Source organism: Alosa sapidissima, chromosome 8 (assembly GCF_018492685.1).
Source record: "Alosa sapidissima isolate fAloSap1 chromosome 8, fAloSap1.pri, whole genome shotgun sequence".
NCBI classification, from domain to species: domain Eukaryota; kingdom Metazoa; phylum Chordata; class Actinopteri; order Clupeiformes; family Clupeidae; genus Alosa; species Alosa sapidissima.
This window is the reverse complement of record NC_055964.1, coordinates 23,427,236-23,445,628: the sequence shown is the minus strand read 5'-3', so window position 1 is coordinate 23,445,628 and position 18,393 is coordinate 23,427,236. Positions and strand designations below refer to the sequence as shown.

The following is an 18,393-nucleotide window of genomic DNA, read 5'->3' as shown; positions in this document are numbered from 1 at the left end:
TTTCATAGAGTAACACATTTTATGCTCTAACTGCTGCAGTGTCTCTGATGAGGAAACACAAAACAAATTATCCATGTTTACCAAATAACATACATCGTTTTAAAAGATAGAATAGAGTGCCAGATATCCATTTTCTGCATACTGCATATCACTAGAATGCAAAGGAATTCCTGTGTGTGTGTGTGTGTGTGTGTGTGTGTGTGTGTGTGTGTGTGTGTGAAATGCAGTAATGCACAGCGGTTAATTTTATTGCCAAGTGGGTTGATGAGCTGAGTTGATGATTTGTTGCTCATGACATGATGTAATTTCCATAAAGAGCGGGAATCCTGACAGCCCATGGTTACAAACTCCCTTTGTTCAGTTGGTGTCCACTGCAGTGCAGTACTGAAATACACCACCAGGGGGCAAAGAGAAGTCTGTATGTGAAGTCCCTTGAAAAGCTGCTGGTCCTGAAAAGGCAGGAAGGAGGGCTTTGCTGAACCCTTGTGAAGCCACCGGACACTGATTCAGAACCCACACCCTACTCTTGTGTGCTGTAAAACGTATGGTCCATCTAGTTACCGTGACACTGTCTGGAAACAATCAGACAATTAATCAATCAATGAAATATGTCTAGAACGTTTCAGTTGAATCCTTTTACATCTCACTATTTGTGTAATTTAAAGATGTATTTTCACTCAGCACCCCGTGTAGATACTTTAATATGCACCTTGAAGATTGCACAACTTATAGGCCTACTACTGATTGATTACATGACTGTTCTTGAATCCTCGTCAACATGTCATGTAATTTAGTGGATGATGGTCTCCCTGGACTATTGCATAGGCTACTGTAGAAGAGGCCGCACGCAGAAATTAATGCAATTTATTCAATTCAGCACTTGTAACCTTGTAAGCAGTAGCAACTTTTGTTATACTCTTCTGTTCTTCTGTGCTAAGTGATCAGCCATGGATTGTAGCATGGCAACTTCCTCAGCTTGTACAAATGCTCACATTTCCCCCTGGTCTCTGCTCATTATTAAGTAGTTCAATGGCTTCTAGTGGCGACATCCATCAAGTTCAAATTCTCACTGCTGGCCTCCAAAGATGCTAATGGAACCAACCGTGGCTTACAATCAATCAGCCAGTCACTCACATAGATTTTATGGGTCATCCCACCCACAGCGATTCACCAGTGGCCGGATTATTCAGGGTAACACAAGCTACACTGGCAGAAGGTCCCTGACTGTCCCTTCAAACATCAAAAAGATGCACCAAGACGACAGAGGTTCCTCATTCCATTTGTACTCCTTTTCAACTCTTTTTGTCCAACAGTGACTTGGGAAAGGCAGTTCTGTAACTCTAGAGCAGCACAAAGTTGCCATTAGTCACTGACACATGAGCTGACAACCCCCACACTTTCCAGCTCTTATGTCTCAAAGACATCTGTGAACGCTACTGACATAGCCATCACAACAATACTGAGTTTCATCTTCACAACACTGAATATGTTTTTGCTTATCATCTAGTTTCACATTATGTGTTATGTATACATAAGATTGGCTTACATTAAGCTATGTAAACATAAGACTTGTTTTTGGCATCAACACAACACACAAAACTCTGGGAAAATCTGTTTAATTATGGATTGTCGTTTTCAGGTGCAAGGTTTTATTAAAGCCTTCTTGGCACCATAAAAAATGGTTGTGTAAGTTTTGAGATTCTTTAATGAAAGCCCTTCCAGTTGAAAGGTATTTGGCTGCTGGTGGTTCAGCCTCTCTGTGTTCTGAGCCCTGGGTAAGATGAATAGGTGGTTGATCACGGCGGGCTTTTGTGGACGCCTATTGTGTCCACGTCGGGAAGTGCTGTATTTGCTCAGCATGGCATGAATTATTCATGCCTCTCTGGGTTGTGAGGACTTCTCTCGTTCTCAGGCACCCCGGCATCCCCTCACCCCTCCCCACCTCTCTCCGCTCCTCTGTTTTTCATTTCGGACCAGAGCAGATCCGGGGGTTCACACTGGGACTGTCACCCCCCCCGCCCCCTTCCCCGCCCTCCTTTCAAATAAGCCCTAAAAGTTTATTGTGCTGGTTACATTATTTAGGACTCTCCGCAGGCCCAGCACATTAACTCCCTCTACAGACTGCATTATACATGAGGAGAATGTTTAGACATGATCCACCCCCCCCACCCCAACCCCCCCGCCCCCACTTCCTTCCCCCAAGCCTTACTTAGAGATGGGATTTAATCACCTCAAGTTCTCTCACATGGGAAAGTGGGACTGTGCTTGCAGCAAATTTGGCAGATGAAAATCTCATCAAACCTGCGTCAATAGAGAAACGCTTGTAAAGTTGGTTTTAAATGGTAGGAAATGCACTCTGTGGCAGGGAGGGTGTGTGGACGTCATGCCGCACACGTGACTGAGGCGTCAGTGCTGGCGATCATGAACACAGTCTGTACTGAACCTCATGAGGTATTAACACCTGAAGAATGAACAGAGACTAAACACGGAGTCATCCACAAAAACACAATCAGCCAGGGTGTCCTCGCAAGTCGCAGAGTTTAATCTTTTTAAATATACATATACAACTTTTTTGTTTTGCATTTAAATACCCCCATTACCCCCCCCCCCCCCCCAACACACACACACACTTCCCTCCCCAACCCCTCTCCTTCCCTCCCTCCCTCTCACTCCCTTTCTACAGGCAGAGCACTCCAGACATCCCTCAGTCCTCACGGACACCAAAGTGCTCACCCCCCGCTAAGAAAAATCACACCTTCTATTGTGCAGCATATTGCTTTTTTTTTAAGACAATTTCGAACATAAATTAATTACTACGGCTTGTGTCTGCTCCCCATGTTTGCTTGTTTGGACTGTATGTAACAGCATTGAGTCCTTGAGAGCAGTGGAGTGTCCTTCAGTCTGTCTACACGCATTGAGAAAGGTGGGACTCAGACAGAGGAGACCACTCCCACCCCCCCAAAAAAATGGATTCTCCTTGCTCTCCCCCTCACACCCCAATATAATCCATGCCTGGAGGTCTTCAAAAGTCTGTTGCATGAAGGTGTACTCTGTCGTTTGTGGAGCTCCATAACCTGTGCCACAGCTGCGATGACTTCTCTTTCCAAGAATAAGAACCAGGGATATGGAAGCGAGTCCAAGGTTCACTCAAAAGGTCCATTCATGCTGATGCCCCCCCTTCACGATTCAACTTTTTTTTTCTTTCTCCGTAGATGCATGGGAAAAAGTCACTGAAGCCTATCACTGCATATTTGATTGGATCCCACTGTGGCAACAACGACTGTGATTGGTCCACGATGAGGCGAGGGGGTGGGTGCACACAGAGTGAAGGGCAGATACTTACTGTGTGAAGTTACGGCACTAGAGGAAAACTCAGTCTAGTCACAAGGCATGCACAAACACTGAACTCAAAAGTGGAGTCTCCATGAGTGAGTGTGATATGCATTTGTATGTAAGTGTGTGTGTGTATGTGTGTGTGTGTGTGTGTGTGTGTGTGTGGGTGTGTGTGTGTGTGTGTAAGGATTCAAGTCAGCATTAGTCCTCTGTGTGTGTGCATGAGTTTGCACCTGCACCAAGCAAGCAAGTATGTCTGTGTCTGTGTGTTTGCCTCTGCATTCATTTGTGTGTTTGTATGTGTGTGTGTGTGTGTGTGTGTGTGTGTGTGTGTGTGTGTGTAAGGATTCAAGTCAGCATTAGTCCTCTGTAGTCCTATTAGTTGGAGCCGTCTTTCTGTAGGGTTCCTGCCTGCGCTAGGCAGGACAGGCAGTGCTGGAGAGGATCACACGCGTGGGGAGTACTTGGGGTTTCTTGGCACCTCGGTGAAAGATTTCAGCTCGTAAGGAATCCCTGTGTCCACTTCAATGGATTTTCGGGAGAATAGCAGCCGGATATCATTGTGCAAGTAGATTTTCCCAGATTTGGAACTCTGGAATCTTGGGTTGGAAAAACAACAACAACAAAATTGTTAATACATGGTTAATTTGGATTCTATTCAAAATGCTGCAATGTCGTATAATGCCAGACATCAAGCCACACACTGAATGAGAAGTAAAACAAAAGAAATATGTACCTGAGGTGTATCAAGTAGCAGAGAATCTTCTTCCTGTCCACCTGTACGTCCTCGGTCGGGCCCGCCTTCTCTGACCCCTCCCCCTCGTCCACGGGTACCAGGAAGATGCGGTGACGCAGGAAGGTCATGTGATTGACAGGCATGTCTCCAAAGTTGTACGTCACCAGGAACATTTTCACCACAGTTTTGTTGGGGTTGAATAAGGTCTGAAGGAGGAGAGGAGGGCATGGCATTACTATCAACCCCAGAAATCAGTGTAAAGAACTAAACAAACAAACACGCACGCACGCACGCACACACACACACACGCTGCTGCTTCTTCTTTGGCTTTTATTACTGAGCACCCCACCCAAAAAAGAAAGAAACTGGATGTGCGGTGTAAAAAGATAACGCTTGTATCGTGAGTATAAATATATATCAGAGGGCTACTAAAATCAGTACATGATATCAGATAGCTTCTAAAAGCTGGACATGGTATCAGCATCACAGTTAACTGTGTCCTGAACTACACAAACATACTAATCTTATCTTATCGCTTGCGGTACTAATAACCCAGACATTAGTCCGATGATGATTAATTCCTGCATAATGTGACACTGTCAGACCATTTCTCTGTCTGCTGCTAATGGTGCCATCACTCACCACTTGAATGGTCCCTGCTTTGGGCACACTATATCCCTTTTTCCCCAGTGGCTCCAGGGAGATCACACCCTGTGACGGGGACAATGACAGGTGAATGACAAGCGGAACAAAGACAAACAGATCACTTTTACATGGACATCACGTAACATGTTCAGCTCACACAAACGATAAGATGATAACTTTCAGAACAGAATAATGCAGAGGATAGGATAACATTTAGTGACCTCGGAAGAAGACCGATTCACATGCTGTAAGTTGTGTGCCCTTACGCATCTACACAAAACACACACATACACACACACACACACAGACACACACACACACACACACACACACATACACACACACACATACACACACACACACATACTTACTAGGAAAGGTGATGGTGCACTGTGCTCTGAGATATCGTAGTAGGTGACCTGAACAGGCAGCGTAGCATGTTGGGGGCAGTAGGAGCCACTGGCCCCAATCTCAGCAGTGAAGCCCTCGATCCGCCCTGACGGGGAGAAGCGCCCCTTCAGTATGGACTCCTGCTCAGCCACACGGCAGGACAGAGGACGTGGATTAGTGTGGGTTGGTGTAGTCACTGGCAACTTAGCTCTGTGGTCACTTGTGAAGGTGAGATAAAAGCTTCTAGAGACTCCCTATAGACAATCCCTTTACCACGGATTAAAATTCATTATTTATGTGTTCCAGCAGCCTACATGTGTAAGACAGGAAGAGACACGCTAGTCAATATTATTTAAAAATATTTTTTTCCTACTATACTATGAGTAAAAACAACAATTCACTATGCTTTGTGGCCAGTTTACACATAAAGACAGTAAAAGTGAGTAAAGAAATATGATACAAGTCTGTGTGGTGACAATTATAAACATTTGCATGTGAGTGTATATAAACATTTGCATGTGAGTGTATAGCCTATCTATACTATATATGTGTGTATGAGTACATGATAACTATGTCCTGTTAAGTGTGTGCGTGTGTGTGTGTCGTACCTCAAAGTTGCCCAGGAGTGAGCGGCTAATGGAGGAAGAGGGCCAGACGGCTCGAGTCGAGTGACAGTTGTCCGTCCGCCGGCCACTGCGCAACTGGCGTCTGGTAAGGGCAGCAGGACACACAGATCAGAAACAAGGACATCTCTGAAAAATCTCCAATTCATCTCAAGACTTCACAACAAACAACCAAGGAACTCCATGAACATTTATCAGTTCTACAAATCCTAGTAATTAGGGTCAGGTCTAACTTTCTGTGACGACACAAATTTGGCATTAGGTTCCGTGACAGCTGCCATTTACTAAACCGTTGCAAGATGGTGTTAGGAGCTGTCTATATGATAATGAAAATGTAAAAAAATATTTTATGCGTCCAATTTTTCCTTGGATTTTTAAAAAGTTTTGCATTCATATTACATCGTTCTGAGCACTCCTCCACATCAACACAGATTCAAAAAACCTGTAGTTTAATACACGGTACCAGTGTACCAACACAACAACACAACACAATAAGCCAACCCCATAGGAAGAACTGGTCATTATTCCGACTGAAATTACCTCCTTTCAGATGATCTAGAGTTAAAGAGCAGAAACTTACGATTTGAGCCTGATCCCACTTTTCAGTCTTCTTCCAGATCGGGTACAGTCTGGGGCACCCTGCCAAACACAAGCCCAGAGTAATATGTACGAGATTATATATCTTAGTCATTAGTCACCTCTCATTTACCATTCATCAATTATCAAAAACACTGCTCTATACAAAGACACAGATACAAGCTGACACATAAAATAAAACATTATACAGAGATACAGATAAGAGCATGATCACATCAATAGGACAAAATTGCTCCTTTCTTTCCGTTCTGTGTCTTTACTCACAGGTTGTGGAGGTGTGGACTCTGGGTCCCAGGCACAGCTGTAGTCTAAGCTGCCCATGGCCTCCCTGAGCCACTCTCTGTCAGCTAGGCCTTACTATCAGCTGTAGTTCAGCTCCACTGAGCATGGTCGAGCTCTCTCTTTCTCTCTTTCTCTCTCTCTCTCTCTCTGGCTATCTGCAGGCTATGTCTTTCTCTCTCATTCCTTTCCCTTATCTCTGCCTATCTGCTCTCACAGCGTCCCCTCCGTGCCGTTCTATCTGTGGGACAAGCCTTCGCCCGGTTCCTGTGGAGGGTCCCATCAACCATGCATGTCCTTGCATGCAACGCCTTCACCTCTCCGCCTCCCACAGAACACTGGGTCCGTGAGCCCAGTGTGGGGGGAAAAAAAGAGACATACTGCATCAGCTCTCCGGGCCACCAACCAAGCCCCCAAAGTCTTTCTGGAACAGAATATGATATGTTCCAACGTGGACCCAGAAAAAGCCGTGTGTTTTGTGAGGTGGTGCGAAAGCACACACCTGATGAACAATGGGGCGCTCAATAGGCTTTATTCTGGACTCCACTCATTTCACCACTGGACAAAAAAAAGTAAAGAAAAGAGTTTGCATCACTCTTTTTCACTTTCCACATCCATTTATCAATCTTTCTTTCTCCCTCTCTCTCTCTCTCTCTCACACACACACACACACACACACACACACACACACACACACACACACACACACACACACACACACACACAGGGCCTCATTCCTTCCTAGAAGTTTTAGGCAGCTTTACATTTCTGTCACTTCTTCCTTTTCCCTGTTCTCTCTCTACCCGTGGTGCAGTGAAATCGTGCGGTGGCATTAGCACACTTACCTTGTGGTGTTGGCGGGCTGAGGGCAGCAGGTGGTTCCAGAAGGGCGCGGCCTTGGCGTCGGTGCTCCGGCAGGAGGCCAAGCCCAGCCCTGGGGCCAGCAGCGCTAGGCGGCTCCTCTTGGAAGTGGACGGGCCCTCGTCCTCGGAGCAGGACTCCCCCGTGTCGCTGGATGACAGCAGCTTCTTCTTGGCCGGGCAATGGGTGGACAAGGATGACTTGGAAGAGGAGGAGGGGGACGACGGCCGGGGGTCGACGACGGGCGTCTTCTCCGAGGAGTGGGCGCCGTTGGAGGGCACACCGTTGGTGGCCGTGGGCAGCACCCTGTGATCGGGCGGGGTGGACTCCAAGCTGGCCGCCCACTCCAGAGCCTCGGAGAGCCTCTTGGGGCTGGCGGAGGGGAGCGGGGGGCTCGGGCTCCGTGCGGAGACCGCGGCCGAGGTCCCGTTGCTGGAGCCCTCGCTGTGCGGCGGTGACCCGATGGAGTGGGCCGGGGCGTCGCCTCCCGGAGGCGGCTCGGGGCTGAGCACCGGGGAGACGCCGCTGGCATCGCCCGACCGGAAGACGTCGACCATCGGCGGCGACTTGGGGGAGAGCGGCGCCCAGGCGTCGGGGACCGGCCGGTCGTGGTTGTGCTGGGCAGGCCGGCGGGCAGGGATGGAGTTGTAGGTGGGGGACATCGGGGGCTGGGGCCTCGGGGGGGTCCGGGCCATGGGGCTCTCTGGGTCTCTATTGTTGTTATTGTTATTACACTCGAGCAGGGCGCAGGAGTAGAATGGCTCAGTGGACGTAGATCCGCACAGCACCTCGGCCTGCGGGACGTCCACGTCCTCGTCCTCCGCCGTGGCCTCGTGCAGCCGCTTGTGGGCCAGCGGGTTGACCGGCTCCTCCAGGCTCCTCTTCAGCCCCACGCGGGACGCCCGCTGCCCCTCGCCGACCTCCGAGTAGCCCCCTCTCTGCGAGAAGATGGACAGCTGGTACACCTTCTGGAGACGGATCTCCTCCTCCCCGAAGGGCCTGGGGACGCCGCTGCGCGCCCCGAGGTCGGGCCCCTCGGCTGGGGTGCTGGTCGGCGGCAGGTCCCCTTCTTGTGCTGGGAGCTGGACTGCGGGCTCCTTGCGAGCCAGCTCGACGTGAATGTGACGCATGGCTCTGCTGTGTGTACTGAGCCGCTGGGATTGGGCAGCAGGGCCTAGAGAATGACCAAGAGTTCTTGGAAGTGCAAATAGCCGGAGGTCCGGTGAAGAGCGCTACAGTGTTACAGGAGCCCTCCTTTACAGAGTGGGATCCTCGCTACGCTCCCCTGTGGATAGCACAACAGTCTCTCTACAGTGCCTGGCCGTGTGGCACCTAAACACAAAGACAAAGATATATCAGTGTCATGTATGTTATTAACACAATGATCAATACCTACAATCAACAATGAATAACTACAATGGACGAGCCATGCCTATTTCTATGTATTTGAGGTATTTAAAAGTAAAATGCTATGCTAAAACCACAAAGACATTAAGGGCACATTACCTAGTACACCATTGCTACAAGAAGCCTTCTGTCAAGTTTGTAGAAGCTTGATGATACACAAGGCAACTTTGTCGGCAGTGTTGCTGGGCAATAACCGGTTCCATGTGTTCTGATTGGATTGTGATAATCTATCTACTAATGATTCAAGTGCAACTAATGATTAAAGTGCTACTAAAGGGTAATGTGCCTGAACATACCCAGGAACACTGCCCAGCAACATTGCTGAAAAGTGTATTATTAGCTGTAGACTTCACAAATGCCCTGACCCACCTCTGTGTCGTCGTAGTTTGTCTCTGCACTCCAGGCTGCTCGGCACCCACCCCGGAGCTGTGCAGTGCCCGTGGCCCAAGCCTAACCCTGCTGCTCTTCCATCTCCAAGGCTGCCCTCCGAAGACCAACAACAGCATTCCCGGACAGACAGTCTAACAACGGAGCACAGAGCAACCATTCAGTCAGCATGGACTTTATGGCTGTTTAAGGGTAAGGCAAAAATAGCAGAGCTTAACTAGCAATTGCAATACAGTTGCATACAAAGGCAATTCACTCAACATAACTGCTTAAAATGAACACACAGCCTAAAATTAAAAGTCTAAAGTCTGACTAAAGCCTGACAAAAGTCTGACTTATCTAATAACTAATGTCAAATCTATTTGCTAATTTAATACCATGAGGAAAAGAAATATTCTTAAACATTGATGGGTCATCTCAATACTCCCAGATGCCACACAATAGCATTAGTCCATGCACAAGACACTTGTGTGACTTGGGGCTCTGTTGTCCATCATTTCAATTTCCCACAGCGTTGCTAAAGGCCAAGCAGCAGCCTCAAGACTGGCCACATGACCGGGGGCGTCTGTGGAACTCACCCGAGGGCAAAGTGTCAATGAGGAGGAAGGGCCTGCAGAGGCAGCGCTGGTGAACGGGTAGCGGGGTCAGTCTCTCTCCTGCGGTTCCTCCTGCGCGATGGGGCCAGCGGCCTGGCACGCCCCTCCTGGGCACCTGGGCGTGGGGGGCACCTCAGCGGCTGCATTGCGTCTCAGGCATTCCAGTGAGTGAAGCCTGGGCAGGAGAGAGAGACAAATCGGGGTCAGAGGTCACGTTCATACGCCCAGACATCTGCTATACACTAGACACAATTATGCACTATCTGTTAGTTAGTTACAGTAATTTCCTGTGTATTAGACACATTGTGTATAAACCGCAGGACAGTGTTTTATTGAGGTTAAAAAAAATAAAACCATATTATTACCATTAACTGCCCCCGTGTATTAACCTCATAGCTGAAGACATTTTGCAAAATCAATGTATAAAGCGCGGCTAACAGTTGGGAAATTACAGTAGCCTGTTGGTTTATTGTCCCCTTGGGAAAATTCATTTTCACAGATCAGAGATTCATCCACACATCCTGCTCCACATCACCAAACACAGTGGAGTTGGAGACATCACATGACTTCAGACTTCAGACATGAAGTGACATATACCCATGGAAAATGCACAACACTGATTTTGTTGAGTAGCTGTTTAATTGTATGGGAGATGACACGTACGTGAAGGTTCCTACAAAATAAAGAGCAGTTAGCAATGTGCTGGCGACATGCTCAAGTGCTTCATGTGCAGCCATTCCACAGATGCCTAATATCATCCATGAAGACGCATAGAACACTTCTGTGTCTCGTTCTTTTCATTAGACAGCTCCCAGCGACTGCTGCTAGTTCAGCCACACTGCCCTGGAGTCAATCAATTGACAAGCTGATGAAATCATGTGCTGAGGAGTCAGAGGTCCTTGATCCCAGTCGATCAGATCAAATCAATCACTGACAGTCAACAACTGGCCAAACCACTGGAAGTCAGTCCCTGATAAGATTGGAAACCATATTCATGTGAGCCCATCTAGGACAAAGGTCCCTTAAGGCACTATTTACATCAGGTCAGCTGAGTGGCCAATACGTTTGGCGGACAAGGACTAAATTCAAACCATGTGACTTGAAATGACTGGCACAAACATCAGTGTCTGTGACGAAAATATGACCTGATCAAGGACATGAGGTAATAAGGAAGGCAAAAATACAACAGAGTCTTTGTAAAGCCTCAGAGTCTTTGTATAGTCAGGACAAAAACAACCAGACACTGCCATAACAAACACAGTGATGTAAGAATGTCAAAATGAAGGCACTTTTGGTGCAAGCAGTGGCGCGACTGGCTGGGGCACCTGCACCGTACGCCGGCGACCCGGGTTCGATTCCCGCCCCGTGGTCCTTTCCGGATCCCACCCCGACTCTCTCTCCCACTCGCTTCCTGTCAATCTCCACTATCCTATCTGATTAAAGGCATAAAAAGCCCCAAAAAAATATATTAAAAAAAAACAAAAAAATGAAGGCACTTTTCCAGGCTAAACAACAATCCTTAACACTGAACACATCTTAATATCCACATAAAATATATATGCCGCAAATACAGCAAAACAAATGTATCAGGGATGTATTTTGTTTCCACCTTGACATGTAGCACTACAGCACCGTACTGATGCTTCAGCAGATTGCACATTTCTAGCAACTTCTGTGCAATTTAGTTACGTCATCACAGACCATCATTTCTAGATTATGTGTCACAGTCTGTCGTCACCTAAACCGCAACAGCTGCCAAGCCCTGCTCGTGCAAGTCCATATCGGCACACTGTTACGACAAAAATACATTTCCCCATGTAAGCTTAACAAGCAAGAGAGACCAACAAGCAAGAGATTAGATGTTGCAGTATGTGGTACAAAGGATTCAGCTTAAATGTAATGGCCAGGCAGAGGAGATCTAAATGGTTGAGTAAGAGAGAGAGAGAGAGAGAGAGAGAGAGAGAGAGAGAGAGAGAGAGAGAGAGAGAGAGAGAGAGAGAGAGAGAGAGAGAAGGGGAAGGAAACTGGTTGAGTGGGTGTGGGAGATAGAAAGCTGACTTTGGCTCTGTTGCAGCGTGCGTGACATCACTGAAAGTCACATTGCTGCCCAGCTGTTATAAAGTGGGTCATATTCACAGTCCCAGACTACACTGCTGACCAAGTTATGTCACGGTCAGAACAGTTCACCGACAAAAAATCAGTGTGAAGGATTATTACAGACACATAACCACCGGTCTCTGAGTCAATAACTAATCAATGGTAATAGCTCTGTGTGCCTGTCTGTGCATGTTTGTGTTGCATGTGAGTGAACTGTGACAAGACAAAACCACCAAAAGATTACACACCAAGCCACTGATATGAGAAAAAGAAATTGTGTTGTGAGAAAAATAAATTTTATTGTGTTAATTGCACAATACTGAACATGTCTATCAACACCTAGCTGCCAGGCTGGTCTGCCATCTGTTTCCACACGAGCAGGAACAGCTCCAGTTGCTTCAGACAGTGACTCATGCCTGGCAACTTCCCTTTGATGTATTTAAGTCATTTACTGACGCAGAGTGTCTGTATGCATGAACTGAATTGAACATAGAACACACACTAAATACAATATGATTGTCTAACAATAATACCCTTTGTGTGTTTGAGAGTGTGTGTGTGTGTATGTGTGTGAAATGACAAACCACAAGAGATCATCCCCCTGTGCTCTCTCTCTCCCTCTCATACACACACACTCCATTACACTGTATTTACTCAAAGTCCCTTGGCTTCCAGATGGGGTCTGTAGAGGGAAGGAAGGTGAGGGCTGAGGGGCAGGGCAGGGCAGGGGCAGGGGCAGGGGCAGGGGCAGGGGCAGGGCAGGGCTGGAGTATTTATAGTCACTTTGGTGGCAAACAGCTAATGAGGCAGATCTCCACAACACCACAACAGCCCAACCTGTTTCTTTATCTCTGTTCACCTGAGCTCTCTGCTCTGCTCTGCCAGGGCACATTACGCCTGCAGAGGCCAGCTGTAAGACTGTTAAACACTTCCTAAACTGCTGACGTGACGTCCCTCGAATGCACCAAGAAGGGACCGATAAAAGCGCCCGATTTCTTATCTTGGGACAGGAATCCTGACTTGACTCTTTTGGCCTCATCAGAGTTCAATGACACTCATTTTGCTCCTACTTAATTTGATATTATGCTGGCGACAAGTGACACAGGCTGGACCTTTTGATTTCAGAAGAGGCTCTTTGATATCAGAGAACCTCTGGCTCGCTGACATCTTCATACTTCAAGGCTGCCAGTTAGGAGTACATTCAGCTAGTTTGCTCACACAGCAGTTAGGAGTACATTCAGCTAGTTTGCTCACACAGCAGTTAGGAGTACATTCAGCTAGTTTGCTCACACAGCAGTTAGGAGTACATTCAGCTAGTTTGCTCACGCAGTAACTGAGACGAGGTGGCGAGGAGGCGGTGTGGGGCTCTTCTGTTTTTGCACAGACTGCACAGCAGTGTAGAGCAAAGAGGCTGGAGGAGAGGGGAGGAGAGGGGAGGAGAAGAGTGGGGAGGAGTGCTGGTGGAGGTGCTGGTGGGGTCGTGGTGCCCATTTTATTTTCAGCCGTGCAGCTCTCTCTTACTGCGGTGGGTCATGTGCCTGGGTCGGCTCTAAATAAGACCTCACAGACAGTCTCATGCTCACCTCGGCAGCATCGCCGGCAGTGGCCACTGCGTAAAGACACTTGTTGCTGGAGGGGGTTGGCGAAAGAGAGAGAGCGCCTGGGTCTGAGCAGAGGGCAGCTGGCTGGGCTGGGCTGCGTTTGGCTCAGCTCGTGGTCAGGCTACTGTCAGTCGCAACATGTGTTGTTTTTTTGCTTGGTTGTCTTGGTTCTTTGTGTTTATTGTTAGAACAGGAAGTTAACTGTCCATTGCCAGCAAACACAATGCAGGGTGCAACCTCGGATTTCTTGGAGGAGTACAAATGCACACACACACACACACACACACACACACACACACACACACACACACACACACACAAAAACGCAGCATGTGCACACACATATACACACACAGTCCAATTAGGGTAAAGGTGCAAGTCTTACCCTTAGAATAGATTTTTCAGGTGTTCAGGTGAATTCAGTGACATTAGCTGTGTTCCCATATTCACATACAGGGTCAAGGATTGTTTGAAGAGGAAAATATTCTTATATTTTTATATATATTTTTCCAAACTTCATCTGATTTCAATTCTTTTACCACTGTGCTCTTACACACAGAGCTCAAATGACTCCTGAAGTAAATCACATCCATTCAGACAAGCTCACCTGAAACACAAGCTGGCAAAGAGCATGCTCACGTGCACTCAACATCTATATACGCAGATACTCAAGCTATTCACCAGAGGCAAAGTACACACGAGATTAAAACACACACACACACACACACACACACACACACACACACACACACACACAGTCACACACACACACACACAGACGAGATAACATTAAAAGTCACATCAATCCCAAGAAAAAGCCTTGCCTAGTCAGCTGGCCCAGAGCTGAACTCCACCCAGCCTACACATGCTGTCCGACAGGAGGCTTGTGAGATAACAGACGCCTGCCTGCCTGCACTGAGTCCAATGCCTGAGGACTGTGCTTCTGACACTGAAGCACGGCGAGGCCATTTAAAGAGCCTCTATACCCAGGACTTCCTGTCTCATTTCGCACACGCTCGTGTGAATTTCACACCCAAACAACGCTAAACAAGCACACATGCATCTGAGTGGAGATAACCACACAGCCGCCGGAGTGGTGGAGTTAAGCTATGTTAGTAGAGAAATTGGTATTTCAGTGAGTTTTTGTGGGGCGTTCATTTTCTGGCAGAAGAGAAAAGTAGGAGAGCAAAGAGAAAATATTTTAACGCAGGCATTAGCAATGACTGCATTCCAAACCACTGGATCCCATGGGATTGGAAAATATATAAAAAGGTGAATCAATGAGTCTCTCTCTCTCTCTCTCTTTCTCTCTCTCCGACTCTCTATCTATCTCTCTCACTCTGTCTTCCTGACAGTCAGAGAGAGAGAGAGAGAAAGCGAGAGATCAAGAGAGAGAAACACAAACAAAGACATGCATACACAATCAGTAAGCATATGACTACACCACATGTGTAAGACAGAGAGAGACAACACAAACAAAGACATGCATACACAATCAGTAAGCATATGACTACACCACATGTGTAAGACTTACCCTCCCAAAAAGCCTTCAAAGCCCTCCTTGCCCTGCTGTGTTTGCCTCTGTGTGTGTCTGCTGTTGTTATTCTGGCCTAGGCTCCGTGAGGCTTGAAGACTCTTGCAGGCAGTTGCATGTAGCAGGTTGCTTTCTTTGCTTCCTCCCCCCGGAGAGCTCTCTGAAGAGAGAAAACAGAGAGAGTGAAAGAGAGAGAGAGAGAGAGAGAGAGAAAGGCAGAGAGAGACAATCCTCCGTAAAAAAAGGTTCTTGCTCAAATGCGTCCACAAGGCCTGACTGATTAGGCTGTTTATACTGTGGCAGCCCTCTCGCAGCTATTCTGGTATGCCCAACTCTGAAGCACACACACACACACACACACACACTCTCTCACTCTAGCTCTCGTCTCAGCTCAGCCCTCCCCTTGCTCGCTTTCTCAAATCACTTGTGCAGACACACACACACACACACACACACACACACACACACACACACACACACACACACACACACACACAAAAACACACACAGAAACATTCTCCCTCTCACAGTCTCTTTTTGGCACTTACCCACAAACTCTGTCACCCCACTGCACCCCCCCCCCTCCTCCTGAACCCCTGAAAACTGTCTGCAGCTCTTTTGCCACGCACCCCCCCCACGTCACCCAACCCGGCCCCTCCGTCTTCACCCCCACATAACTTGAACACAATGAAAGCTGTTCACGCTGCCTTCTTATACCCCCACCTCCCTCTCCCACTCTCAGCACCCCCTCCAAGCCTCTTTCTCTCTCATTCTGTCACTCTCTCACCCGCTCTCTCTCTCTCTCCTCCTCTCTCGCTCTCTCTTCGTTGCCTTTTCAGCTCATTTCCTCCCAGCTGATACATTCAGGCGTGCCCGGTTGCTCAGTCAGCACTGAACGCATATATAGAGAGAGAGAGAGAGGGGAGGGGAGAGGAGGAGAGAGAGAGCGAGAGAAGCAGGAGATTCCTCGCACCCCATTGGACAGGGGGCGGGAGATCGGCCACGATGGCGGCCGTCCCCATTGGCTGATCACCTTTGGGGAAAGTCAATTCTCCGCCCACCAGCCGGCCTCCTCTACAGCAGAACACAGATAGGAACTGCAACCTCCAATACAGCCCATAGATATGCATGCACACACTCCATAGATATGCATGCACATACACTCCATAGATATGCATGCACATACCGGTACATGTGTATGCAAGTGTGCATATATGAATCATGTAAATGTGTGATGGGCCTTCAGTCTCAGGTGAAGAGGAACCAGCTCTGCTCAGCTTCAGCCTTCCACAGAGACGCTGCTGCTGCCTGCCTGCCTGTCTGCCCGGTGCCGTGGAGAGGAGATGCAAATGACCAACGCCACTCTCTCTAATCCTCCCACCCTGCAGCACCTCCACCACCCCACCGCCCTGGAGCACGGTGAACGCACATTTTCACACACACACACAGAGGGTGGGGTGGGGGGTGGGGGGGGGCAGTGCACGTGGACCTGTTCACACTTGCACCAGCTGAGCAGATAGAAGGGCCACTGTACACAGCTGAGAGCAGTGGTGATGTAAGCACTTTGGGCCAAAACATTATCAGCAGAGGAACAGAGGGCTGAGACTTCAGTGGTGCAGAGGGTGGAGAGGCACACAGTACCGGTGTGTGTGTGTGTGTGTGTGTGTGTGTGTGTGTGTTGTGCTGTGTGATGTGGTGTGAGGTATGTGCTCAACAATGGCCAGGGCTATTTCAGTAAAGACTGTGCGTACTGTATGTGGCGAGCCAGATTAAAATGCCCTTACATGTGACCAACTATAGCAACATATGGGAGCTAGTTGGCATCACTGTTAATACAGCTGATGACATTAATATAGCAGTTTCATATGCAGATAAGATCACCAAACCAGGCACTTCACAGCAGTAGTCTTGTCTTTTACTAGAATAGCCCATACTGCTGACTCTAGAAGGCTTGTCAGACAATCATAATGGAGAATTTAAAACTAGCTGTGGTTTCAGAGTAGGTATAGCCTGGGTTTTCCCATGCTGCCTTACGTGCGCAATCTAATTCAGGCTGCAAGGGAGCCTGGATTCTATGGACTTTGTTTTCACCTCAAAGAAGGAACCAATCACAGAACGGAGGGAGGGCAGCAAGACGATGACAACACACCGAAGCCGCTATGAGCTACGTACAAACGCATTTGAAAGACATTCGTAGCGCCCAATAAATGGCATTCGTAAACCACGTTTCAAATACGAGAAAATGAATGTCTAGTTCCCAGACCCCATCTCAATGAGATGAGGTCTGACGTTACCCCGGCTAGAGTAGGTACACAGAATGAGCTACTTAACAAACATCTAATTAATTGATTGTGTCCTCTATTAATTAAGTATTCTCTTAGACAGGCGCTGAATCAGAGCACCATCTGTCTGTATGATGGGGTGAATACTGCCATTCTTGGATTCTTGCCTTTCCTACAAGAGACTTCTTTTTCAGTTTCTCTCTCGCGTGTGTGTGTGTTAAAGTAAGTGTGTGTATGCGAGAGTGTGTGTGTCTGTGCTTGGGTTTCTGTGTGCATGCTTGAGGGAAAAACAAGTTCCACTTCTGGTATCTTTTTGCATTATAAACCAACAAATCTCCAAACAGCCCTACAGAAACGGAAGTCAGTGTACTGGTCTGCATCACTCGTATATTGCTATTGCAATTGCTATTGGGTGTCACCCCTCTATTGAAAACATTCCTCTGCACAGTCAAAAGCACGTCTCCTTTAAAGAGCTCACCAGGCACGTCTATATATGGACTAACGGGGGCGTGGCCGCATACTAAACTGGCCTTGCCCAGTCCTGCCTCCATCTGTGGGTGTATGAGAAGAACACTGGCCTAAAGAAACAACCACAGCTGTTATCTTTCACACATATAGCTTAGGCCTACACACACACACCCTCCTTGACACACAGGAGTCACAAGCAAAAACTTGAAGGGTCAGTTTGGGGCTACTTTTCCTGACGCACTAAGGCTGGATTGCTCTGGGAGGGTGTCATGAGAGAGAGATTCAAAGGGCCACAGCCCAAACCTTTTAACAAGTGGGATCCAAAGGTATGCTGCCTGAGGCACTGCAGGGCAATTCTTTCTCACAGAGAAGGGCGGGCATGGCTAATACATGTCATGTTCATGGGCTACTACTTACACACACACACACGCACGCACGCACACACACACACACACACACACACACACACACACACACACACACACACACACACACACACACACAAACACACACACACACAAACACACACACACACAGACATGCACACACACACAGAC

General features: G+C 47.8%; 1 protein-coding gene across 4 annotated transcripts in view; it reads right to left on the bottom strand.

The window, feature by feature from the left end:
• Positions 1–3,444: 3,444 nt before the first annotated feature.
• The window catches only part of LOC121715429 (protein FAM214B), a 20,400-nt gene continuing 5,451 nt past the window's right edge, over positions 3,445–18,393 (bottom strand). Inside the window, exons 1-11 of one of the 4 annotated variants that reach the window (XM_042101152.1) lie at positions 15,874–16,061; positions 15,087–15,246; positions 9,837–10,029; positions 9,241–9,392; positions 7,449–8,796; positions 6,308–6,366; positions 5,713–5,812; positions 5,086–5,244; positions 4,712–4,780; positions 4,070–4,275; positions 3,445–3,932 (exon numbers count right to left, since the gene is read on the bottom strand). In XM_042101152.1, the coding sequence (XP_041957086.1) occupies positions 3,779–3,932; positions 4,070–4,275; positions 4,712–4,780; positions 5,086–5,244; positions 5,713–5,812; positions 6,308–6,366; positions 7,449–8,594 (1,893 nt within the window). In that variant the 5' untranslated portion in view covers positions 8,595–8,796; positions 9,241–9,392; positions 9,837–10,029; positions 15,087–15,246; positions 15,874–16,061 and the 3' untranslated portion in view covers positions 3,445–3,778. Of the gene's footprint in view, positions 3,933–4,069; positions 4,276–4,711; positions 4,781–5,085; positions 5,245–5,712; positions 5,813–6,307; positions 6,367–7,448; positions 8,797–9,240; positions 9,441–9,836; positions 10,030–15,086; positions 15,247–15,873; positions 16,062–18,393 lie in introns of those variants that run through there. The other 3 variants (XM_042101150.1, XM_042101149.1, XM_042101153.1) reach the window with 3 other exon arrangements.